Genomic DNA, 27,721 nt, shown 5'->3' with positions numbered 1-27,721 from the left:
TGAGAGACCTTTATTAGCCCCAATAACGAAAAATACTCACACTTTTGCGCGGTTTAGGTGGATGTTCTTTCCCCGGTGTGGACAGGTATTGTGATGGTGCTACACCTTGATTCAGACGACACTGAGCTCGTTATCCAGCACGTTCAAAAGATTTAGCGCACCCTTCGTAAATTCAATCACGACACGTCACGATGACGGGTAGCGGATCCGGCCGTGGTCCCGTCAAGTTGCTCGCTGTGTCTCCGCTCGGCAGCTCGCCACGGCGCGGCGCAAGCTGCCCTCCTTTCGCCGCTCCGTTTAAATTCGCTCCCGAGAATACTCTTCGCATGACGAAGGTAAAATTTTGGTTTTAGACTCAGAAAAAGATTTTCTTTCTGATGAAAACGAGAAAAAATCATTTCATAGTCCCTTTAAGTTCTCGTGTTACTTCCTTTCATCCGGCGGTACGCCACAATGTCAGGAAGTTGCCCAGTTCGGCGAGCCGTTCTCTCGGTTCGGCGACGTAATGCTCTGAGGTGGTTAATTGCGGGAGAATGACCGACGTGACCTGTGTCCAGTTTAGACATGACTACCGCGTCCTGCATGGCGGAACGAATGCCTTGCGACAGGGCCTCTGAGGACATGCCGGTGTGCACATATGTTCGGAGGCTAGCACGAAAGAGTGCTTAATTCGTGAAAGGGATCAGTCCAATAGTGGGTGACAGAGGCAGCCTTTCGTGCGAAATCTGGATGGGAAAGTGGTCACTACATCGGGTGTCGACATCGGTAGCGCACGACATGTAGTGAATTATGTCTGTTAAGCACCAGGAAAGATCCAGGACATTGTTTGACGTTGGTGATCGCATATAAGTTCGCTGTCGGTTGTTTTGGAGGCTCATGTGAGCAGCCTCCATTACTTCTAACAATCTCCTTCCCCGTCCGTCCGTTCTACGGCTTCCCAGGCCGTATGATGAGCATTGAAGTCACCCAGTACAAGAGCTGGGGATTCCAGTGAACTGAATATGCGGTGGACGTCAGACCATGGACATGACTGTTCCGCGGGACGTAGATAGATACTGACGACGGTTAACAGCATGTGCCCAAGGCGGATCATATAGGAGACATAATCAAACTGACCCTATGGGAGCAGCAACGAGGTCATTACGAATGTATTCGTATAACGCTGTTCGGCTCTCAGAGGATTGATGAGATCGATAGATTGTATAACCATTAACGCGATGTGCAGCATCCATGCCATGTTCGCATACAGCTATATGAAAGGAAACTTGTACTGGTAAAGATGAGATTTAAAATCTGGGGGCTTGTTACGTAGGCTGCGAGGATTCCACTGCATCGCGATGGCCTTTCTATACAGTTCCATCATGCGGAGGTAACGATAATGGCTCCAATGCCAAAAGCGCTTGAACCTCATGCAGTTGCGACGCACCAGGAAAGGCATAGACAATTGCCTTGACTGCCGTGAGTACAGCAGAGAAGAGTGTCAGAGAGGGAGGGGTGGTTGGTGGTGCTAACTGTAGTCTCATGACTGATGGGTCTGCTACACCGGCGTAAGTGCGTGTAATCTGCCTTGAGAGACCCTGGTGTGTCGGGTGGCTGGTTCTGATGGGCTTGTCGCGGTGGCGTTCTGCAACCTCTGTTCGCCTTGTGAAGACCGGGGTGGGAGTGTAGGAACGTCGTGGTCATCCGTACGAGGCGTGACGGTGGCATTGCCGCCCCGGGGAGCGTCAGAAGGAAGGCGTAATATCCGGCCTTGATGTCTTTTTGTTGCGGCGGTTTTCACGGGACATAAAGAGAATGATACAGGATGGCCGGATTTACAGTTGGCACAATTTGGCTCTCTCTTATTGTTGCAGTCAGATCGGCGGTGAGGCCCAGCGCATATGCCACACCTAGTTGCACCTCGGCAATTTCGAGCAAGATAGCCAAAGCGTTGACAGTTATAGCACTGCATGGGGCCTTCTATGTACTCTTGAACGATGAAGGTCTGAAACCCGAGGGCAATTCGGTGTGGAAGAGGGATTGTGGGTGGAAAAGTTAGGATGACGCTGGGTAACGGGGTGAACACATCTCAGCCATCTTCTGCCATGGAGTGCCGAACTTGTCGCCTGGCCGATATAACCCCTGCGTCTTTCAGGTAGAGAACGAGATCGTCATTGGAGTATTCCTTAGGTACCGCATAAATCTTGCCCATATTTCTGGCGTATGATTGAGGTACTGTAGGGGATACAGGGATTCCAGCTAAACACTGAGCTGACAAAATATTGCGGGCAGCCGCTTCAGACATGACGGAGACGAAGAGAGATCCATCTCAGTGGAAACGGTGGTGTATAACCTGTTGTTGGGCTAGCAGGCGTATTTCGCTGGCGACTACATTAGGGTTGGCCTTCCAGAAGGAGTAGTCACTAGTTGCTGGTCGAAACAGAATGGGAATACCGCCGGCTCGGTTCTTCCTGTAGGTGACAGTGGTGAACGGGTCATGAAGAGAAGTGGCAAGGTTGCCATCGTTCATCTCATCTGTCTGCTGAGGAGCTGCCGGTGCCGAAGTGTCCATGGTGTTATCGGGAACATTCACGGCCTGTGGATTGTCATATCATAGGAAGGGCTCTCCACCCGTTGTCGTTTGGCAGGGCTGGCGGGGACCTGTTGACCTGTGGGAAGTGTCATAGAGTCGTCGGACCTCCCGTCCAGATTACGGCGGGAGGTCCGTGAAACGTTAGATGGCTCCTTTCAAAAGGCTCCAAAAAAGCCTAAGGGTCCCTCCACTGGACAATTAGCTACGCTAATCGCTACGGAAAATCCTGTGTTTTTCTGCGTTTCTGTATGTGTTAGCAATTATATGTTTAAATACAGCCAGTATGTTTAAACCAACACGCCCTTTTCGTTTTATTTCCGCCATGCGATCAACGACATTTATTCGCAGCGAGCTTTTGCCATGTACTATAATTAATTTTATAAAATTTTACTTGAAATAAATTTAATTTCTTGAATGTAACTACGAAATTTGCCAAGGTGATGTAACGTTGTTTGCCAGAAAGGGGAAATATTTCATGTCAGATTTACCCCATTCCATTACGAAGTACATTCCCTACTACAATGGTATTGAAGTTGGTAATAAAATGATAACTACAATGGTAATTTGTCTGTATCTTTACCGAATCTGCAGGTCTCCCTCTCTGCCCGGCGATTTTGTTCAGCGATTACCATTGTATAAGGTGAAATCGGGAATGTATCTTCCAGTAGAATGAGATAAATGTTAGATGCGCTTTCTGTCTATGAGAAAAACGTTACATTCGCTTTACACACTTCGGAGTCCAGTTGACGCGATTGAAGAGATTGGTTAAAATGGATAAAACGAACTCTATGGCGAAAGTTCTCTACAGATGAATACTTTCCTGCATATTTTTTCCAGCGTTCCCTCTGTTTTTGACATAATTACTAAGACATCCCTTTGTTGTGAAATGTTAATTAGCTGCAGCCAACTGTCACGCTTGCATAGCAAAGCCGTAAGTTGGATAGCAGACGGAAAAGTTTTTCAAACGCGAGGTTCAGTGTCGACGGTATTCACGTTGAAGTTGCGTACCTCCCATCGTGAGAACGCACGTCAACATAAGAACGACGCGCACAAACAAGATGTCTTGTTGTTCGTGCTTTCTCGCTCCCAGACTCGGATTTTTCTTTCTGTAGGTACGATACCAATCGTCCTTTCTAAGTACTCTATCACTTTTAAGTTGTTTGGCACCTACAGAGAAAAGAAACTGAAACAGACACCGTTATGAGGCCCACCGGTATTTCGGGTGTTTCGCAAAAAATGTAATTTTCGAAAAGCGCGGGAGTAGTGATCACGCCGCCGCTGCCGACAAAAACAGCATCGGCGCACACCTCTAATGACAGCCGAACAACGCCGCACTATTTCCTGCGGGGTTTTCGATGGCGTGTCCAGCGGTCCATAAGAAATAAAATGACACTATAGTTTCGAAATCGCCCGAAACGGATGCGACTGCCACTTTAATGAAGAGGCTTATACACTGCGGGTGGACATTTGTATGGGTATATATTTGTATATACTTTTTATGTCAAGGTTAATCAACTTTTAAACGAATATTGTGTTAAAAAGTAAGTAGGTTTGTGGACGATTTTTTGCTAGTTTTTGAAGGTCATGTAGATGTTAGTGAAGTTCTGAGGATTTTTGAGTCATCTGCTTCTGGCTTGGAATTTACGTATGAATTGCCGGTTAAAGGGAAACTACAATTTTTCATTGTCTGTGGAGACCTCAATGCTCATAACGTTCTAATGGGCAGCAAGCACACTGACGCTCGAGGCCGAATGATCGAAGATGTCATGGACGCACTGCACCTCGTCACCCTTAATGACGGGTCACCCACATTCCTTCGCGGTCAGTTATACAACAGTGCCATTGACGTTACCTTCTGTTCCAACGTGCTCGCGCGACAACTTGAGTGGTGCACATACACGGACACAATGGGGAGTGATCATATCCCCGTGATGGTCACGCTCCGTTCCTCAAGCCTCCGGAGAAAGCCGCGACAGATACGACTAACTGATTGGAAACGCTATCAATTTCAGACCACAAATGCTACAACTCATGCAAACACCATCGAAGAATTCACTGAGGCGTTGCATGGCGCAGCTCTCGTGGCGTCCAAGATGGTCACTATACGTGACACTTACACTCGAGTTGACATGGAGTTCGAGAGGTTGCGCGCGGTTCGCCGCAGAGCGGAAAGGAGATTCCATCGGACAGGCAACCAAGACGACTATCGCGAGTCATGCCGACTGCAGCGGGTCATCCGACGTCACCTACAAAAACTGTCCCGGCAGCAGTGGCGACACTTCTGCTCAGTGCTTACTCCGTCTACGCCGACGACTCGTGTGTGGCAGCTGATCCGGTCACTTGGGTCGCAAAGCACACAACTGCAGCCTTTCAGAGCCTTAGCTCTTCACTGGAACACAGACGAGAGAACACTTGCAAATGACTTTTGCAGGCTGGTTATCAGATCATCTGAATCATCGCAGACACAGGCATATCATCTTTCTGCTGAGGAGGCTTGCAAGGCCACAGACCTGACAAAAGATGCACTCGTAGCCTCCCACGACGTCAACTTCAGCGTTGCGGAATTTACTGCCGCGACAAAGTCAAGGCGAAGCAAATCGTCGCCAGGTCCAGACGGAGTCACCTACAAACACATCCAATGTCTCGGCGTCGCGGCGCAGGAAGCTTTGCTGAAGATCTTCAATGAGATTTGGCATGATGGTGCGCTTCCCCTCGCTTGGAAAGTTTCGAAGCTAGTCCCAGTCCTTAAGCCAGGAAAGTCGCCTCGTCATATAGCAGCCTTTCGACCAATAAGCCTGTCCAGCTGTGTCTGCAAGGTGATGGAGAGAATGATCCTACACCGAATCGAGTGGATCCTAGAAACAAACAAATTATTTCCGGACTGTATGTCCGGTTTCAGGAAGGGCAGATGCACATTTGGACGGCATATTGGATCTGGTCACCTTCGTGGAACATGAGCGAGCCGAAGGTCAAGTCACGGTGGCGGCCTTTTTAGACATTCGCAGAGCATATGACACGGTTAGTCATCACCATGTACTTCATGGCCTGTACATCCGTGGAATTCCCGGACGGCTCCTTCGCTGGATTGCGGACTTCCTGCGAGGCCGTTCCGTACAAATACACACGGAAGATGGAGGCAGTGACAATCACGACGTCTCCAGCGGTGTACCTCAAGGGAGTGTACTTAGTCCTCTACTATTCAATGTTATTCGTAGTTATGGCACTTCTTCCTCAGCAACTCCCTAAGGGTGTGCATATCGGTATGTACGCCGATGATATATGCCTATGGTCATCGGGAGTTCAGTTGCCAGCCTTGCAGCGGCGGCTTCAGGCAGCCCTTGATTGCACACACACATTCTTGACTGAAAGGGGTATGGACATATCCCCCGAGAAAACTGTGTACCTGAATTTCACTAGGAAGAAGATGACGAACTTCCAACTGAAGCTCACCGATCAGCCGATTCAGAGACTGCCACATCACCGTTTCCTAGGAGTTGTCATCGACCGTCAGCTATCATGGGCTGCTGACGTTAAGTGCTTGAAGGACAGAGTAGTCGCGCGTACCAACATCCTGCGTCATTTCGCAGGTCCCAGCTGGGGAATGTCGACCTCGTCCCTCCTCACTGCTCATAAAGCACTTATTCGGCAGGTGATGGCATATCATCTACCGGTCCTGCATGGCATTAGCGAGGCCTCGGAGAAGACGCTCCAGAGCGTCCTGACAAGAAGTCTCAAAGTCTGCCTAGATGTACCCGTTGCTTCTTCTAACACACTATCTACAGCGGAGGCCAGAGAACCACCTGTGGATGTATTGAGGACGCAAGAGACTCTGCGGCACTACATCCGACTGCGCACGCAACACGACAGACATCCTCCGGTACGGAAAGTGCACCGTAGAAACTCTTCTTTCTCCGAGGCCGTTTCCCCATACTGCAAGACTCTGCCTAAGAGGCCTTCTCCGTGTACGATCTTACATCCTCCATGGTCGCTTGGCTGTCCTCGCATCTACACCACGGTGCCAGGTGTCCATCATCAAAAGTCAAATCTGCCGCCTTCGGCCCTGGAACAATACTGCCTGTCCATGTTGGAGAACAACCAGCCAAGAATTGCTATGTTCACCGATGGCGCCACGACGAAATCCGGATCTGCAGCGGCATACGTGGTACCGCAGCACTCTAAGGAGGGCATAGTGCGGTTATCCCATAGGACCTCTTCCACGACAGCGGAACTGGTAGCTATACACCTTGCCGTGAGATACATAGCCACGCACGCGCGACCTGCGCACTGGATTGTCTACAGCGACTCGAAAGCTGGACTGGAGCCCATGTTGGCTTTCTTGGGGAAGAGTTGGACAGCTTCAACGGTGAACGAGATCCTAACGGAATACAAGAGATGTACGGACCTTGGACATGACGTTATCTTCCAATGGATTCCGGGGAACATTGGCATCCGCGGTAACGAAACTGCAGACGAGCTAGCTGGAATTGCACACCTGGCTTCCACCAAACGCGTCGTGATGTATACAGGGTCGGACATCAAACTTCTACTAAGGTCCATGACAGACGACATGTGCAAACGCAAATGGCTACAAGGTGATGGTGGGTCATCTCTTCTCAGAAGAATAGACCCGGAACTAAAATTCAGCATCCCTCCCTCGACTGCCGGAAGTATCGCAACATGTCTACATCGTGCACGCCTGAACGTCCCGTATGGCCGGCATTTCCTGCATATGGTGGGCAAGGCGGATTCCCCGGATTGCCCAGTGTGTGGGATGGAAGAAAATACTGAAGATATTTTTACGGAGTGCAGAAGACATCAGTCCCAACGCAAGACATTGGGGCCGCACTAACTCGTCTGGACTACAGAGCTTTCTCCATAGAGAAGGTCTTGGGGACGTGGGATGCCAACCAGAGAGACGCCGCATTCAAGGCTCTGGTAGGCTTCATCTCAAGTTGTTTCTCGTGATCCTCAGTGCTAGTTCATCTGTACGTGACGCCCTGGTTCCTGTGTGGCGCGATCCTCTGACGGTCATGTGCCCGTGAACACTGCGCCGTACAGCCTAGCCTAGTCATCTCTCTTTTTTTTGTTTTTGTTGTGTTATGCTTTTTGTTTTGTTTACTCGGAGTAGCAGAACTTGTCAGGTGACAAGTTCAACCTCTCCGTATTATTTTCAATCCGTCCAACTCCAACTCCAACAATTTTTGGGATCTTGAGTTGACTCAAGGAGATGGTCACCTTTGTTGGCACTACAAACACAGATCTAGAAAACCGTTGTTACCATACAGCTCAAACCACTCAAAACTTACAAAAAAATGGAAATGGGATGTCCTGTATTCAAAAAGCGGTACAAAAGTCTTGACTGCATAAAACTTCAGGTTTTCCTGTCGAATTTAATCCTTATACCGTGTTACTCTTTTCACTACAATGCGACAGTGTGGGACTACCTGTATGATTTATCACCTGTTTTGACTATTTCCTCGTTTACGGCTATAAATTGACATTTTGTGACTATGACTGCTCAATGCACTATGTGATAGCATGGGACTACCTGCATAATTTATGACCTGTTATGACCATTTCCTTGTTTACAGCCATACATTGACCTTTTTGTGACTATGAGTGCTCAATGCACTACTATGTGGTGGTATGAGACTACCTGCAGAATTTATGACCTGTTTTGACTATTTCCTCGTTTACAGCCATACACTGACTTTTTGTGACTATGACTGCTCAATGCACTGCAATGCGACAGTGTGGGACTACCTGTATGATTTATGACCTGTTTTGACGATTTTTATGTTTACAGCCATACACTGAGCTTTTTGTGACTATGACTGCTCAATGCACTACTATGTGATAGTATGCGACGGCCTGCATAATTTATGACCTGTTATGACTATTTCCTTGTTCACAGTTATAAATTTATAAACTATATATATAGACTTTTTATGACTATGCCTACTCTATGCACTACAATGCAACAGTGTGGGACTACCTGCATAATTTATGACCTGTTATGGGTATTTCCCGTTTACAGACATAAATTGACTTTTTCGTGACCATGCCTACTCTATGCACTACCATGGGATAGTATGGACTACCTGCATGATTTATGGCCTGATATGACTATATCCTTGTTTATGGCTATAAGTTGACTTTTTGTGACTATGTCTACTCTATGCACTACTATGGGAAGGTATGAGACTACCTGCACGATTTATGATCTATTATTATGACTATTTCCTTGTTTACGGGTATAAATTGACTTTTTGGGACTGCACCTACTCTATGCACTACTATGAAATAGTATAGGGATACCTGCACAATTCATGACTTATTTTTACCATTTCCTCGTTTACAGCCATAAATTGACTTTTTTGCGACTATGCCTACTCTATGCACTACCATGGGATAGTGTGGGACTATCTGCATGATTTATGAAGTGATATGACTTTTTCCTTGTTTATGGCTGTAAAATGACTTTTTCGTGACTATGCCTACTCTATGCAGTACCATGGGATAGTATGGGACTACCTGCATGATTTATGGCCTGATATGTCTATATCCTTGTTTATGGCTATTAGTTGACTTTTTGTGACTATGTCTACTCTATGCACTACTACTACTATGGGAAGGTATGGGACTACCTGCATGATTTATGACCTATTATGGCTATTTCCTTGTTTACGGGTATAAATTCACTTCTTGGGACTGTACCTACTCTATGCACTACTATGCAATGGTATAGAGATACCAGCACAATTTATGACTTGTTTTTACTATTTCCTCGTTTACAGCCATAAATTGACTTTTTTGCGACAATGCCTACTCTATGCACTACCATGGGATAGTGTGGGACTACCTGCATGATTTATGAACTGATATGACTTTTTCCTTGTTTACGGCTATAAAATGACTTTTTGTGGCTATGCCTACTCTATGCACTACTATGGGATGGTATGGGACAACCTGCATGATTTACGGCCTGATATGGCTATTTCCTTGTTCATGGCTATCAAATGACTTTTTTGTGACTATGCCTACTCTATGCACTACAATGGGATGGTATTGGACTACCGGCATGATTTATTACCTGTTTTGACTATTTCCTCGTTCACAGCCATAAATTACCTTTTGTTGTGATTATGCCTACTCTATGCACTGCCATAGGATGGTATGGGACTTGCACGATGTATGACCTGTTATGACTATTTCCTTTTTTATAACTATCAGTTGACTGTTTGTGACAATTACTGCTCTACGCACTACAGTGGGATGGTATAGGACTACCTGCACGGTTTATGACATACTTTGAGTATTTCCTTCCTTACGGCTATAATTTGACTTTTTATGACTAGGACTTCTCTATGCACTGCAATAGGGTAGTATGGGACTACCTGCATCATATATGACATGTTATGACTATTTCCTTCTGTACACCTACATATGGACTTTTGAAGACTATGACTACTACATGCACTACTGTGGGACGGTATGGGACCGCCTGCATATATGTCACATGTTTTGACTATTTCCTTGTTTACGGCTATAAATTGCTTTATATGACTATGCCTCCTCCATGCACTACTATGGGATGTTATGGGACTACTGGCATGATTTATCGCCTGTTTTGACTATTTCCTCGTTGACAGCCTTACATTGACTTTTTGCGACGATGCCTATTCTATGCACTGCTATGAGATGGTATGGGAGTACCTGCGTGATTTCTTACCTGTTTTTGACTGTTTCCTTGTTTATAACTATAAAATGACTTTTTATGACTATGGCTACTTCAAGCTCTACTATTTGGTGGTATGGGCTGGTATGGACTGCCTGCATGGCCTGCATTTACGACCTGTTTTGACTACTTCCTCGTTTACACCCATAAATTGACTTTTTTGTGACTGTGCTTACCCTATGCACTGCCGTGAGATGGTGTGGGATTACCTGCATGATGTATGGGCTGTTATGACTATTTTCTTGTTTATAACTATAAAATGACATTTTGTTAGCGCTGCTACACACTGCTATGCTACTGCTCTATGCACTACAGTTGGATGGGATGTGACTCCCTGAATAATTTATTGGCCTCTATTGACTATTTCCTTCTTTACGGCTGCAATTTGACTTTCTATGACTAGGACTACCCAATGCACTACAGTGGGATACCATGGGACTACTTGCAGAATTTATTACCTATTATGACGATTTCCTTGTTTATGGCTATCAATTGACTTTTTATGGCTATGCCTACTCTATGCACTACAATGGGATAGTATGGGAACTACCTGGAAAGTAGTTGCTCTGAAGCAGGAACATACCAATAGACAAACACAACACTACCTTCGAGTTGCGTAGGAACAAGAACAATTGAAATACGACATTAATAGAAAAAGCCACTTTCTTTTTCTCGCCTCTTTCCAAATGTAAGTTGATCAGCAATGACATGCACATCACAGTGCGACATGCTGGCCATCAGTTCTTTATAATGCTATTCATGTTCCCTATTCATTCGTCATCCCCTATTCATGACGTCAGTCCTGATGGCGGGCAACGCTTCTTGTATGCCACTCATTTCTCTACAAATCTTCGTTATATCCGCTTTCAATTGTTAATTGCCGTAACAGTATTTTCAAGCTTTTCGATGCGTGTAGCAAGATATGTGACACCCTTAGATATGTCACGTAATTTGAGAGAATTCTCGCGCTGGAATTTGGTCACATTAGTTGACAATGTTTCAACCATTGCTTGTAGCCTGTCCAACTTTTCAGAATCCATTGGCCAGGGTTCAATTCAACGTCTCCCGATAAGATCAACAAGAGCACACAGAAAAACGCATATAGAAGACTTGTGAACTTATTTGGGATTAACAACAAAGGCAGAACAAACGAAAAAATACCCGGTACAATCGGAAACACACTGATACTAATACTGAACAATGCATAGGATATCATGCCTATCAAAATATTGGCGCAACAAGGTCATCGTTTGTTACTGACTAGACCGTAAGGAGGAGGAGCCGGCAGAACTAGGTCATCATATCAGGTCATAAACCATGCAGGTGGTCCCATACTATCCCATGGTACTGCATAGAGTGTGCATATTCACAAAAAGTCAATTTATGGCTGTAAACGAGGAAATAGTCAAAACAGGTCATAAATCGTGCAGGTAGTCCCATCCCATGCCACAGTAGTGCATATAGAGTAGGCATAGTAATAAAACCAATTTATACCCATAAACAAGGGTATAGTCATATCAGGTCATAAATCATGTAGGTAGCCCATACCATCCCATAGTAGCGCATAGAGTAGGTACAGTCATAAAAGTGAATTTATAGTCATAAACAAGGAAAGAGTCATAATAGGTCATAAAGCATGCAGGTAGTTCCATACTATCACATAGGAGTGCATTGGACAGTGATAGTCACAAAAAGTCAATTTATAGCCATAAACAAGGAAATAGTCATATGAGGCCATAAATCATGCAGGTAGTCCCATAGCATATCATAGTAGTGCATAGAGTAGGCATAGTCATAAAAAGTCAACTTATAGCCGTAGACAAGGAAATACTCATAACAGGTAATAAATTATGCAGGTTGTCCCATACTATCCCATGGTAGTGCACAGAGTGGGCATATTCACAAAAAGTCAATTTATGGCTGTAAATGAGGAAGTTGTCAAAACAGGTCATAAATCGCGCAGGTAGTCCTATCCCATCCCATAGTAGTGCATAGGGTAGGCATAGTCATAAAAAGTCAATTTATAGCCGTAGAGAAGGAAATAGTCATATCAGATCAAAAATCATGTAGGTAGTCCCATACTATCACATAGGAGTGCATGAACAGCGATAGTCACAAAAAGGTAACCTTATAGCCATAAACAAGGAAATAGTCATATCAGGTCATAAATCATGCAGGTAGTCCCATCCCATCCCATAGTAGTGCGTATGGTAGACATAGTCATAAATAATCAATTCATACCCATAAACAAGGAAATAGCCATAATAGGTCATAAATCATGCAGGTAGTCTCATCCCATCCCGTAGTATTGCATAGAGTAGACATAGTCACAACAAAGTCATTTGATAGCCATAAACAAGGAAAAAGTCATATCAGGTCATAAACCATGCAGGTAGTCCCATACCATACCATATTGCATAGAGTTGGCATAGTCACAAAAGTCAATTTATGGCTGTAAACGACGAAATAGTCAAAACTGGTCATAAATCGTGCAGGTAGTCCTATACCATCCCATAGTAGTGCATAGAGTAGGCGTAGTCATAAAAAGTCAACTTATAGCCGTAGACAAGGAAATGCTCATAACACGTAATAAATAATGCAGGTAGTCCCATACTATCACATAGTAGTGCACTGAGCAGGTATAATCACACACAGTCAGTGTATGGCTGTAAACGAGGAAATAGTCAAAATAGGTCATAAATCATACAGGTAGTCCCGCACTCTCGCATTGCAGTGAAAACAGTAATGAAAAGATAACTTGAGAATTTAGGATTAAATTCCACGGCATAAGGTTAAAATTGGTAGCACCAGGATTAAATTCAACAGAAGAAGAATTAAATCCGAAGGTATAACGATTAACAGTGGTGGCATAAGGATTAAATCCAGCGAAACAAGGATTAAAGGTGGCGGCATGAGAATTAAATTCCACGGTATATGGATTAAATTCCGCGGTATAAGGATTAAATACGACAGGAAAACCTGTAGTGATAGTATCTTGTTTCAGACAGACCGCCTGAATGAAGCAGGGTATCCTTCCCATGTAATTTTGGCAATCTTGAGAAGAATGATTAAAGAGTTAAAAGGAGTGAAAAAAGTTAAAAGTTCACCCACCAGTAGACCTCAGGTCATGCCATATTTGCACAAAACTTCACATTACATGGAAAAAGTAGCTTGCAGATATGGTATCCCGGTGGCTTTTAGTTCCCTACCCAATCTGTCCCACTTGTTCCATTAACGAATGGAAAACCCCAAGAATAATGCGACAAAAAGCACAAAACGACCTATGTTGAATGTCAGTCTTCTTTTGTATATCAAATACAGTTGTCATCATTGTATATCAAATACGGTGTGTTAATGAAGGACTAAAAAGCACCAGAACAGTGTAAAGGGCAATGTAGTGAGCACCTCAGGGGCCCATGTAAAACAGTGTGGTTGAACTCCTGTCTTTAATAAGACTGAGGTAGAAGGTCCCTTTAAGGTAAGATTAGAAAGAGAATTGTTTGAGGCCGTTTGAATAAAGGAGCACGGAACAGAATGTATTAGTGAACCTTCTGTTGCTGTAACCATAGAAGAGATAAAATATCTTGAGGACAGAGTAAAAGAATGAAAGAGTATCTTTGTACTGTCTGTGGGCGTATTTCCCATCTTCCATATACGCCATCGTTTTATGTTGTTTAACTTGTTTTTATTAGACTTGCCCCATGGGACGAATTTTTCATAAACAGTTGTTAGTGGAGCTATGTGGTGTGCTGTCCTCCTGTCTTTGTGTTTTGATCCTAGTTGCAAACCTAAAACAGACAAGCTTGAACAGCATTTACTACTCAAATTTTCTAGTGGTCTTTATTAGGCCTTTTCTTTAAAGGTATAATCAGGCGTAACGTTAAAATGGCCTCACAGCACGTAAAAAACTTAGCGTACACGTCCCTAGTCCGTCCAAAATTTGAATATGCCTCAGCCTTGTGGGATTCACCTCGACTTTACTTACCCGATAATATGGGGGCTGCCCAAAACAGAGCCGCCAGGTTTATAGTTGATGATTTCTCACGTTCATCGTCAGTTACCGCAACTAAGCACGAACTTAAGAACTGGAGCTTCCTGACCTTGCTAAACGGCGTTTGCTTGCGAGGATATCCGTCTTCCATAGGATATCCGTTTATTCGGAATGTTCCCTCAGGTATTTCTCCTATAACTCGGGCTACTGTAATTTTGCCATGGTTTCAGCATCAATTTAAACTTCAAAGTACTGTAGGGGACGGGTAGAAATCCAGCGAACCGGCAGGGAAGCATGAAGGGAATTGCCTCAGGACGAACAGAGACTGTTCTTCTTCTGTAGGGGACACGGTTGTGTATCAGCACTCCGTGATTTACATCATCTCAGATCTCCAGGTGTTGTAAGACTAATCTATCAAGACCATCTATGGATCTCAGACAAGCTGAGATAATGTTTCTTGATAAAGATTTCTAGTGTTCACGTGTTTGTGATATGCCTACGCCATGGAATTTTGCCATTTAAGTGTGCCAACAATAAAAAATTCCTTTAGTTGTGAGTAGGCAGCTTTCCCATCTGGTTCTTTTGGCCTTGTCTCTATTTCTTTCGAGTACAACATGTGCAGCACATGGTCCACCTTCAAATACAATATTGGCACAACACTTTCAAGCGCAACCGAGGTAATATGGGACAGCGAAGTTCTGACAGGCGGTTTTAGCTAATCGTGTCCCCAACAGTACAACGGTTCGATTATCGGCAAACATGTTTTCTAAATCATTCCTCTGCAGGACATCTATGCCCGTATTCACCAGTCCCACTTAGCCACTGGTTTAGTGACGTCTGGTTTAAGTTGATCACGTGATCTCTCCGGCTCTGAAGCCGTTTGACCACAACGCATGCGCATTATTCACATTGTCACGAGATGGTTGAGGGAGGGAGAAATTAGCAGACGACGGAAGAGCCGCGAAGAGGAAGACCCCCGTTTATATATATATATATATATATATATATATATATATATATATATATATATATATAGTTGAAATAAATGGGAGACAGAAGACGAAAGTAGGGGAAGTAACAAAAAAGGGGTTTATTAAAACTTAAAAATCATAAAAGTTAGGGAGGATGTCTACGTTACGGCGGAAGCTCCGCCTTCTTCGGGACAAAAGAGCTAAATGTGGCCACGAGGCTGATAAGGGGCTTGAGAATGACGTGGTCGGTTGGGGGAAATTCCCGCCACCTGGCGGTTGTCAATTGGGGAAATTCCAGAGCGTTTCTGTGTCAGGTCCAGGAGTGGGGTCATCGTCCTTGTGGGTCAGTGGGGACCTTGATCAGGCTGAAACGAGAAAAGGCAACAGGGTCTTATCTAGGTTGTTAGACTTCTTATTGTTGACAGCATGCCAGGGTCCTCGTTAATGGTCGATCGGAATTTGTAAATTAGGTAAGATTCCCGTTGTTCCCGGGAGCGGTCGGAGGTAAAGTTCGACTGGAGAATAAAAACTGAGGCTTCGTTGATTGAATGTTCTGGTTGTTTGAAATGGCGTGAGACTGGGAGATTAGGTTTCTTGGTAACATCCGATCGGTGATTGTTGAATCTAATTCGGAAAGAAGTTTTTGTCTGACCCACGTATTGGGCCCGGCATGTGTTGCATTGGATTAGATAGAAAAACGTTGCATGAGTTACAGTCTACGTCTGCGTTGATCTTGACGGTAAAGTTGGAATTCGTACTTCTGACCGTTTGTGCGGTCTGCATTAACTTGCAAATCTGGCATCTCTGCCATTACATGGATGACAGCCCGCCGGAGGGCTAGTGGGTTCGCCTACTTTAGAGCGGACCAAGCTATCTTGTAAGTTACGTGTACGTCTGTAAGCGACACGTGGTGGATTAGGAAATATGTTTTTCGTGCGTTCTGACTGGAGAAGGATACTGTGGTGGCGGCTAAGTATGTTGTTAATGTTTGGGATATTTCCGGCGAATGTTACAGTTAAGTTCACGGCATTACTTTCTGATTTGTTTTGTCTTGTCTCCAGTAAGCTTAGACGGTTTGCCTTGCGAGCTCTGTTGAGAGCATCTTGAACTAGATCGGGTGGATACTGACGACCGACAAAGGTTTGTTGCAGCTGTTCTAAATTTCTGTCCAGATCGTCGTCATTCGAGCAGATTCTCCTATACCGAAGGGCTTGACTATAGGGAATGGCCAGTTTCGTGTGGCGAGGATGACAACTATGGAATGACAAGTACTGCTGAGAGTCTGTGGGTTTACGGAACAGATCAGACGTTAAAACTCCATTGGTTAGCTTAATTTGAACATCAAGAAAGCTAACAGTGACGGCAGAATAGGTGTGAGTGAAGTTAATAGAAGTATGGAACTCATTGAAATCGCGTATAAATTCCAATAGGCTGTCTTCTGAATGTGGCCAGATCATAAATATGTCATCAAGGTAGCGCTTGTATAAAGTGGGTTTGTCCTCACGCGTGCTCAAGAATGCTTCTTCTAGTGAACCCATGAATAGATTTGCATAGTTTGGTGCAAGTTTAGTGCCCATAGCGGTGCCGTTGACTTGTAAATAGTGGCCATCGTTAAATTCAAAGTTGTTGTTCTTTAGGATCAGTTCTAGTAGAGTAGATACGACAGATGGATCACAAGAAGAATCAGAGTACTTTGAAAAAGCCGCCTCGGCTGCAGCTATGCCACCATCGTGGGGAATATTGGTATACAGGGAAGAAACATCTAACGTAGCTAGGAGACTAGATGGGGGTGGCTGACATTGATTTAGTATTTGCAGGAAGTGATTGGTATCCTTGATGTACGATGGTAGTCGCGGGGGTATGTCCTTAAGAAGATGATCTACGAAACTAGAGAGTTTTTCAGTGGCTGTCCCATTGCAGGAGACGATTGGACGTCCGGGGTTCCCCGGTTTATGAATCTTTGGGAGCATGTAGAATCTACCTGGCTTTGAGTTACGGGGAAGAAGGTATTCATATACCGCCGAATCGATCTTCTTTGCGGCCTTTAATGCCTGTAGATGTTTTGTGATATCTGAAACAATCTGTTCCGTGGATCAGTGTCTAAAGTTTTGTAAAACGTGGCACAAGCCAATTGTCGCAGTCCCTCATCGATATAATCCTGCATATTCATTACGACAATTGCACCACCTTTATCTGCCTTTTTGATTATTAGGTTTTTCGATTTTTTAAGATGCGACAGACTACTTTGCTCGGCTTGACTCAAATTTGGTTTGGTTTTGCGGGAAGAGGGATTATATGAAGTAATTATATCTTTTTGAACTGCTTTTATATATATATCAAGAGCTTTTTCGCGATTGGGCTCTGGCGTAAATTCACACGGTGGCTTGAAAGGTTTGGGTGTTGTATCAGGCTTATCATGAAAATACTCTTTCAGACGCATACGTCGGGCAAAATTATCTAAATCGAGATGGAGTTGGTATTCGTCTACCTTGTTATTATTTGGGCAGAATGAAAGCCCACGGCTAAGAAGTGATAGTTCAGAATCGCTGAGGGGGTGGGACGACAAATTAACAACATTTTGAGGTGACGTATTGGTTGTGTTGTCATGAGCGTTAGGATTTTGATTGTCACAGTGTTCGGTTTCACCTTGGGAATCTAACGAGGGAGTAATTATGTTACTACTACCTGCGAGATTCGCGTTATATTTAGACATAAGGTCAGGATCTATCTGGTCCCTTGTCATTTTTTTACGTTTGGTGTTATTCACAGTTTCTTCCAAGTTCCTAGTGAACTGTGCCAATTCTGACTCATGCGCGTCCGTAAGGGTCACAGTATCGCGGATAGTTTTAGCTTGCTGAGATATTTCTGCAGTTGTTTCCTCACAGTGGGCTATTAGAACTTCCAATAATGCAGTAGAGGCGTTGCTAAGGGTTTCATTCCATTTCTTTTGAAGGGTGTGGTTCAGAGGGAAGGTTGGCTGGAGCTTAATCGCGAGTCCTTTAGGAATTTTGTTATGATCGCTATAGACTTGCAGTGCGGTACGGTGGGAATTGTAGCGTATATATTTGTCGTTTAATTGTCGGATTTTGAAAAATGCTTTTGTACTCGGGCATGGCTCATTTGGATTAGAAAAGGTACGCTCACCGGCGGTTAGTCAGTCCTGTTTACGTGCCCTCGATGTCCGTTCGGAGTGTCTTCGTCGCAGCATGGCTGCCTCTTGTGGGGTGGGCCACACTGGATCCGGGATGACCGGGGCGTCAGCTCTGCGTGGTGGAAGTTGTCGAAGCAGGTGTGGGATCAGGTCCTGGAGGTGGCGGCTCATCATCCGCACTCCTTCGAAGTTTGGGTGAAGGCCATCCGCCGCAAGCACCTGGGTTGGACGTCGTCGGTAGAAGCCATGGTCGAGGTAGAAAAGGTCCCGGGACCTCCTGCATAGCTGGACCAGCTGGCGGTTGAAGGCGTGTGCCCGTGGGTTACACTGAAACTCCCTACGCCTGTCAATGAAAGGGCGGCGTCTGTTATATGATCGAGGGAGCACAAGGGTACATACCGCCATTTCAATGCCTCCACGGGCGCGGATCCTTTCGAGAAGTGTCTGGTAGTGCGAGATGGCCAACTTGGGCTCAACGAACGGCATGTCGTTAGTCCCACAGTGTAGGACAACGACACGAACGCTGGCCGGTGGTAGGTCCACCTCCTCGATGAAGTCCAGGATACGTCCTCCGCTGCGGGACACGAACATCGTTGGTGTCGAGCGGGACCTGAAATCAAAGTGGTGGTACAAGTGCTTAGTCTGGGAGTCGCCGAGAACAGCAACTGTGGGAGCATAAAATGGATACTTCCTGACTATCTTCGGCCTGTCTGTCCTAGCAGCCATCGTAGAATAATATCTTGAAAAGTTGGAGTTGGATCGGACGGCTACGTAATTATAGTTGAAATAAATGGGAGACAGAAGACGAAAGTAGGGGAAGTAACAAAAAAGGGGTTTACTAAAACTTAAAAATCATAAAAGTTAGGGAGGATGTCTACGTTACGGCGGAAGCTCCGCCTTCTTCGGGACAAAAGAGCTAAATGTGGCCACGAGGCTGATAAGGGGCTTGAGAATGACGTGGTCGGTTGGGGGAAATTCCCGCCACCTGGCGGTTGTCAATTGGGGAAATTCCAGAGCGTTTCTGTGTCAGGTCCAGGAGTGGGGTCATCGTCCTTGTGGGTCAGTGGGGACCTTGATCAGGCTGAAACGAGAAAAGGCAACAGGGTCTTATCTAGGTTGTTAGACTTCTTATTGTTGACAGCATGCCAGGGTCCTCGTTAATGGTCGATCGGAATTTGTAAATTAGGTAAGATTCCCGTTGTTCCCGGGAGCGGTCGGAGGTAAAGTTCGACTGGAGAATAAAAACTGAGGCTTCGTTGATTGAATGTTCTGGTTGTTTGAAATGGCGTGAGACTGGGAGATTAGGTTTCTTGGTAACATCCGATCGGTGATTGTTGAATCTAATTCGGAAAGAAGTTTTTGTCTGACCCACGTATTGGGCCCGGCATGTGTTGCATTGGATTAGATAGATAACGTTGCATGAGTTACAGTCTACGTCTGCGTTGATCTTGACGGTAAAGTTGGAATTCGTACTTCTGACCGTTTGTGCGGTCTGCATTAACTTGCAAATCTGGCATCTCTTGCCATTACATGGATGACAGCCCGCCGGAGGGCTAGTGGGTTCGCCTACTTTAGAGCGGACCAAGCCATCTTGTAAGTTACGTGTACGTCTGTAAGCGACACGTGGTGGATTAGGAAATATGTTTTTCGTGCGTTCTGACTGGAGAAGGATACTGTGGTGGCGGCTAAGTATGTTGTTAATGTTTGGGATATTTCCGGCGAATGTTACAGTTAAGTTCACGGCATTACTTTCTGATTTGTTTTGTCTTGTCTCCAGTAAGCTTAGACGGTTTGCCTTGCGAGCTCTGTTGAGAGCATCTTGAACTAGATCGGGTGGATACTGACGACCGACAAAGGTTTGTTGCAACTGTTCTAAATTTCTGTCCAGATCGTCGTCATTCGAGCAGATTCTCCTATACCGAAGGGCTTGACTATAGGGAATGGCCAGTTTCGTGTGGCGAGGATGACAACTATGGAATGACAAGTACTGCTGAGAGTCTGTGGGTTTACGGAACAGATCAGACGTTAAAACTCCATTGGTTAGCTTAATTTGAACATCAAGAAAGCTAACAGTGACGGCAGAATAGGTGCGAGTGAAGTTAATAGAAGTATGGAACTCATTGAAATCGCGTATAAATTCCAATAGGCTGTCTTCTGAATGTGGCCAGATCATAAATATGTCATCAAGGTAGCGCTTGTATAAAGTGGGTTTGTCCTCACGCGTGCTCAAGAATGCTTCTTCTAGTGAACCCATGAATAGATTTGCATAGTTTGGTGCCATTTTAGTGCCCATAGCGGTGCCGTTGACTTGTAAATAGTGGCCATCGTTAAATTCAAAGTTGTTGTTCTTTAGGATCAGTTCTAGTAGAGTAGATACGACAGATGGATCACAAGAAGAATCAGAGTACTTTGAAAAAGCCGCCTCGGCTGCAGCTATGCCATCATCGTGGGGAATATTGGTATACAGGGAAGAAACATCTAACGTAGCTAGGAGACTAGATGGGGGTGGCTGACATTGATTTAGTATTTGCAGGAAGTGATTGGTATCCTTGATGTACGATGGTAGTCGCGGGGGTATGTCTTTAAGAAGATGATCTACGAAACTAGAGAGTTTTTCAGTGGCTGTCCCATTGCAGGAGACGATTGGACGTCCGGGGTTCCCCGGTTTATGAATCTTTGGGAGCATGTAGAATCTACCTGGCTTTGAGTTACGGGGAAGAAGGTATTCATATACCGCCGAATCGATCTTCTTTGCGGCCTTTAATGCCTGTAGATGTTTTGTGATATCTGAAACAATCTGTTCCGTGGGATCAGTGTCTAAAGTTTTGTAAAACGTGGCACAAGCCAATTGTCGCAGTCCCTCATCGATATAATCCTGCATATTCATTACGACAATTGCACCACCTTTATCTGCCCTTTTGATTATTAGGTTTTTCGATTTTTTAAGATGCGACAGACTACTTTGCTCGGCTTGACTCAAATTTGGTTTGGTTTTGCGGGAAGAGGGATTATATGAAGTAATTATATCTTTTTGAACTGCTTTTATATATATATCAAGAGCTTTTTCGCGATTGGGCTCTGGCGTAAATTCACACGGTGGCTTGAAAGGTTTGGGTGTTGTATCAGGCTTATCATGAAAATACTCTTTCAGACGCATACGTCGGGCAAAATTATCTAAATCGAGATGGAGTTGGTATTCGTCTACCTTGTTATTATTTGGGCAGAATGAAAGCCCACGGCTAAGAAGTGATAGTTCAGAATCGCTGAGGGGGTGGGACGACAAATTAACAACATTTTGAGGTGACGTATTGGTTGTGTTGTCATGAGCGTTAGGATTTTGATTGTCACAGTGTTCGATTTCACCTTGGGAATCTAACGAGGGAGTAATTATGTTACTACTACCTGCGAGATTCGCGTTATATTTAGACATAAGGTCAGGATCTATCTGGTCCCTTGTCATTTTTTTACGTTTGGTGTTATTCACAGTTTCTTCCAAGTTCCTAGTAAACTGTGCCAATTCTGACTCATGCGCGTCCGTAAGGGTCACAGTATCGCGGATAGTTTTAGCTTGCTGAGATATTTCTGCAGTTGTTTCCTCACAGTGGGCTATTAGAACTTCCAGTAATGCAGTAGAGGCGTTGCTAAGGGTTTCATTCCATTTCTTTTGAAGGGTGTGGTTCAGAGGGAAGGTTGGCTGGAGCTTAATCGCGAGTCCTTTAGGAATTTTGTTATGATCGTTATAGACTTGCAGTGCGGTACGGTGGGAATTGTAGCGTATATATTTGTCGTTTAATTGTCGGATTTTGAAAAATGCTTTTGTACTCGGGCATGGCTCATTTGGATTAGAAAAGGTACGCTCACCGGCGGTTAGTCAGTCCTGTTTACGTGCCCTCGATGTCCGTTCGGAGTGTCTTCGTCGCAGCATGGCTGCCTCTTGTGGGGTGGGCCACACTGGATCCGGGATGACCGGGGCGTCAGCTCTGCATGGTGGAAGTTGTCGAAGCAGGTGTGGGATCAGGTCCTGGAGGTGGCGGCTCATCATCCGCACTCCTTCGAAGTTTGGGTGAAGGCCATCCGCCGCAAGCACCTGGGTTGGACGTCGTCGGTAGAAGCCATGGTCGAGGTAGAAAAGGTCCCGGGACCTCCTGCATAGCTGGACCAGCTGGCGGTTGAAGGCGTGTGCCCGTGGGTTACACTGAAACTCCCTACGCCTGTCAATGAAAGGGCGGCGTCTGTTATATGATCGAGGGAGCACAAGGGTACATACCGCCATTTCAATGCCTCCACGGGCGCGGATCCTTTCGAGAAGTGTCTGGTAGTGCGAGATGGCCAACTTGGGCTCAACGAACGGCATGTCGTTAGTCCCACAGTGTAGGACAACGACACGAACGCTGGCCGGTGGTAGGTCCACCTCCTCGATGAAGTCCAGGATACGTCCTCCGCTGCGGGACACGAACATCGTTGGTGTCGAGCGGGACCTGAAATCAAAGTGGTGGTACAAGTGCTTAGTCTGGGAGTCGCCGAGAACAGCAACTGTGGGAGCATAAAATGGTAGGCGAACCCACTAGCCCTCCGGCGGGCTGTCATCCATGTAATGGCAAGAGATGCCAGATTTGCAAGTTAATGCAGACCGCACAAACGGTCAGAAGTACGAATTCCAACTTTACCGTCAAGATCAACGCAGACGTAGACTGTAACTCATGCAACGTTATCTATCTAATCCAATGCAACGCATGCCGGGCCCAATACGTGGGTCAGACAAAAACTTCTTTCCGAATTAGATTCAACAATCACCGATCGTATGTTACCAAGAAACCTAATCTCCCAGTCTCACGCCATTTCAAACAACCAGAACATTCAATCAACGAAGCCTCAGTTTTTATTCTCCAGTCGAACTTTACCTCCGACCGCTCCCGGGAACAACGGGAATCTTACCTAATTTACAAATTCCGATCGACCATTAACGAGGACCCTGGCATGCTGTCAACAATAAGAAGTCTAACAACCTAGATAAGACCCTGTTGCCTTTTCTCGTTTCAGCCTGATCAAGGTCCCCACTGACCCACAAGGACGATGACCCCACTCCTGGACCTGACACAGAAACACTCTGGAATTTCCCCAATTGACAACCGCCAGGTGGCGGGAATTTCCCCCAACCGACCACGTCATTCTCAAGCCCCTTATCAGCCTCGTGGCCACATTTAGCTCTTTTGTCCCGAAGAAGGCGGAGCTTCCGCCGTAACGTAGACATCCTCCCTAACTTTTATGATTTTTAAGTTTTAATAAACCCCTTTTTTGTTACTTCCCCTACTTTCGTCTTCTGTCTCCCATTTATTTCAACTATAATTACGTAGCCGTCCGATCCAACTCCAACTTTTCAAGATATATATATATATATATATATATATTTGTTATGAGGTTGATAAAGAAAAGTTCAGGCGGCGCTGGCTGGCGCTGCTACAGGTGGTTGCGGGATGGTGTGTGGGTGGCCGGCGGTTAAGCCTGCCTTTGTGTTTCTTAATATGATAGGTAAAACAATGTACAAAGAGCGCGTTTGCCATGTTATTGAAGAGGCAAGAGTACGTATTCTCGTGGAGGCGATCGTTGTACCTTTGTCAGTGTTCGGTCGTCGATTGTGGTTGCGTATGATAACTGCACCTCCATGGACCATCGCTTGTTTATCGTTTGTTGTGCGGCCTGTGTGGTGAATTGCAACGATCAAGATAGCCTTTCGATCGCTGGGGCATGTCAGCAGCGTGTTTTTACGCTTTCAAGTCTGGTGTCATGTGCGCAGCGTGTGTGCAGGCGCATCATCACGGTAGGCTGCCTGTGAGTAAACAGCAATAACATTGATGCAAGGGTGGCCATATCCTGCATCGGACTCCCACAGGCATAACTTTTATAGTGTTAAGGTTTCAAGAAATTGACGTGACACTTTACAAGGTGTCACAAACCTGCGACGCGTTAAAGCATCGCCAGTCCTCCTCAGGTACCCGCGGACGCGGCTGTAGAGTATGTACCACTGCGCCCATACACCATGTTGCAAGCCCATTGGACTAGACTGTGCGCGCGCTCCGATTGGTCGAGAACGTTTTGAAATCGCATTTTGTAGCGCGCATGTGCGTACAGCGTCTCCGCCGTTTCAGCATAGTTTCGAAATAGCATGGCCGGCATGTCGTCCTCCTGTGTTCGGTGGTGTCGATCGACAGAACAGTTTGCAGAAATATGTTCGCGAATTTATTAGTTTGTCCTTGTGAGTCTACGCGTGTTGTGCTGTTTCTGGACACAACTGTTATCCCACGAACAATTTGTCAACTGCGGTACCGGAATGCTTCATGAGTCGGACCGTGAAGAACAAGTTCGAGCGCCGTTGGACTTCGAGGACTGTCAACAAAGACAGGATTACGTGCCACACAAGCGCTTTTCGCTTCGCTATAATGGATGCACCGCAGGCAGCGAAAGAAGATGCTCATCATGAAATGGTACGCACTCATGAGACTTGCTCGGTATTAGGAGTTGAACGGTTTGTTCGTTCTGCTTCATGTTCGAACCTTGTCCCAGTGTGTCAGCAACGCAGTGGGCTTTGTACGCATAGTGCACCAATGTATCAGATCTTTGAATTAATGCTTTGTATCAAATAAATCTTTATTTTACCCCAAAATCGCTTTGCTTATTTTGAATACCGAGTAACGGCGGCAGGCCTGAAATCCAGTAGAAGTCGATGGTAGCCAGGACCGACCGAAAAGCCAGCCAGACATGGAGGCTCCTGATTGGCCGACTGGTTATGCATAATATCCACCACGTCGCAATTTCATTGGTCGTGTGCCCAGTGTTGTGTGAATTATCTCAAACTATGGGCTCTACGGGGAGCTGTTGGAGCCTGGCATCGCTTCGCTGGCTGCGTTTGTTCGGTCGCACGACTGAAAACGAACTGTGCAGTCCTGTTTACATCCGCGTCCTGTGTGTGTGCGTGTTAGCGCTGTTTTCGTTATGTTACCCAGGGTGCCCCTGCCTGTGAGTTGTGTGGAAGTTGCCAGTGTCGTGACCTCCTGTCGTTCTATCAGTGCGGTGCTATGGTTAATTGTGACCTCCTTTATCTCCGTATCTCTGCATATAACATTCTTGTACAAATCATCAAGCACTGAATTGATTTATTCTGTCCAGCTAACAAAGACTGTCAGTTGCTGGGACTTAATAGAATGGGAATGTACACACTTGTCCTACAGTCATATATTGAGCGCGCTTGACATCACAGACGCCATATCTGCAAAAATAAAAGGGCACACTTTAGTGTCGTTACAATAAATCCGAGCCATTCAGAGTTTGTTGTTTATTGAGACCACATACACAAAATACAAACAATCATCTCTTTGCTGTTAAAATGGATCAAATATCTCATACAGAAGGTCTTATTTGTCTCAGTAACGGTGTTTCAAGGGTGGAGCAAACATACAATGGACACAGGCAAACACATACAACAACAGCTGCAACATCAGCTACAAGCAAATCCGTGCTGTTCTTTGCATTGTGCTTGCTTGTTCAGAGTCATATATTATTGAGGAAACACTTACATACCTGGTCAGGGTCTTTTTCTGTGCTCATTCTTTATAAGCTCCTCTCTTGACTTGACACTGGCATTGTAAACAATCTCACTTCCATTATCATTGCACCATTACATGCCAAACAATCACCACCACCAATGCCTAAAAACTCCCCACAGCTGATGCCGTGCTATAATATGCCAGCTGAGGCTTTTCACTTAGACTTTTTGTTCAGAAAGAATTTCTATGGTGATGCAGTTGCATTTACCACTTCAATCTGACACAGATAGCTCAACTTTGACAGTAAAATCACTTGAGAGGCCCGTGTGACCTCTGCTTCTCCTTTGGCAAGGCTGCTCTGAGAACTGCCACTGTCCAATTGTGCAAATTAAGGTATTGCACGATTACATCAGCAGCTCTATACAGCGTTCTTGAGAATTTTCTTTTTTAGCTTTTAAGTCTTGCTATAGTTCTCTGACTGTTCCTAGTTTTCTACACTGTCCTGTATTGTAGACAACCTCAAATACAGATGGTAAAGCTCTGAAAAATTTGTGCATGTGCCCCATGCATTTGTGCACTGCATAGTTAGGCAGTTATAAACTGAACAGCTGTGTGCTGAGAGATTGTGCTATTTCTTGAAAAACAACACCGTGGAATATCAAAGCAAACAGCAGCACTGATCATTGTCTGCTAGCTTTCTGCATTGATATGTAATGGACAGTAAGTGGAAGGCTGCAATGTACAAATGAATGCAATGCAAATAAGCTCATATAAAGAAAAGAATGAAACTTGAAATCAGATGCATCTTATCTACAATGTGCTGCTATTACTTTTTAGGAAATACAGGATTGTATACCTTTCTTCCACATTTTCTGTTATCTTTTGAGACACTTTGGCAGTTGTAACTTTGCAAAAGCCGACATATTCATTCAGCTATATCAGCACAAATCTATACAACCAGGCAGTATATTAGTTTTGTGAACGCGGTGTACTGCATCATCAAGGACAAAGTCTGGGAGCAGAAATGTGGGACATTGCTTAATATTCAGAAAAATAACATAGGTGTTTTTGCATGACTGACCACCTCACTTCAATAGCTAGTGATGAACATGCGATGTCTTCAGCTGGTGTATTCTGGAAATTAATAGGTGACGTATGGGGAGGGGGGATGGCTTGCAAGTTAACAGCACCCAACAGCAATAACAGTTTCACAGATTTGGGACAAACACATCTATGTTGGCACACATGAAGGGCATATAGTTATTTCATTACACTTTATTGAACTTTATGTACCCATAAGGGTGCATTACAAAAAAATGTGGGAGGGGGCAGGGTTACAAAAAGAAACAGGGGTAGAGGTAGTGCGTAACTCTTCTTTAGAAGAAAGGAAAAATTCTGCATACACAACGACAATATTCCTGAAGCAATGGTTTCTACTCTTACAATTACATGTTTTTCATGCATTTCAGCAGGGTTAGTCACGTTCCAGCCACATATCTGTACGACAATTAGTTTTCTTCACGTATTGCATTAAAGAACTGCGTTCCTGAAACAAACTAAATAAGAAGGTGTATCATATGTCACAGGCATTTTGTGCCGGTTATGCAGTAAAACTAGTATGCTTGAGGCGCTACATATCCTCCTGGTGATGATGTGAAGGAAGGAAGCTTCAATCTTTCCAAATGTGCCGTGGTGGCTTGCATTGTAACAGCATCTAGGCACTCTTTCCTGTGGGCTTTCAAGTGACAGATTCATGC

General features: G+C 45.0%; 1 protein-coding gene and 1 long non-coding RNA gene across 2 annotated transcripts; one reads left to right on the top strand and one right to left on the bottom strand.

Annotated features, from left to right (window-relative positions):
• The first annotated feature begins 5,603 nt into the window (after positions 1–5,603).
• Positions 5,604–7,421, top strand: LOC135392416 (uncharacterized). The gene has a single exon (XM_064623130.1). It carries the CDS (start codon positions 5,604–5,606, stop codon positions 7,419–7,421), a length of 1,818 nt encoding a protein of 605 aa, XP_064479200.1.
• Positions 7,422–18,188: 10,767 nt separating this feature from the next.
• LOC135393144 (uncharacterized) lies at positions 18,189–22,939 on the bottom strand. Its single transcript, XR_010422482.1, has 4 exons — positions 22,691–22,939; positions 22,285–22,634; positions 18,823–19,504; positions 18,189–18,766 (listed from the first exon to the last, which is right to left on the bottom strand). It is a non-coding gene; the product is annotated as an uncharacterized LOC135393144 (long non-coding RNA).
• Positions 22,940–27,721: the final 4,782 nt, after the last annotated feature.

The sequence above is a fragment of the Ornithodoros turicata genome, chromosome 4, assembly GCF_037126465.1.
Source record: "Ornithodoros turicata isolate Travis chromosome 4, ASM3712646v1, whole genome shotgun sequence".
Lineage (NCBI taxonomy): Eukaryota > Metazoa > Arthropoda > Arachnida > Ixodida > Argasidae > Ornithodoros > Ornithodoros turicata.
This window is presented reverse-complemented; position numbering and strand designations above follow the sequence as displayed.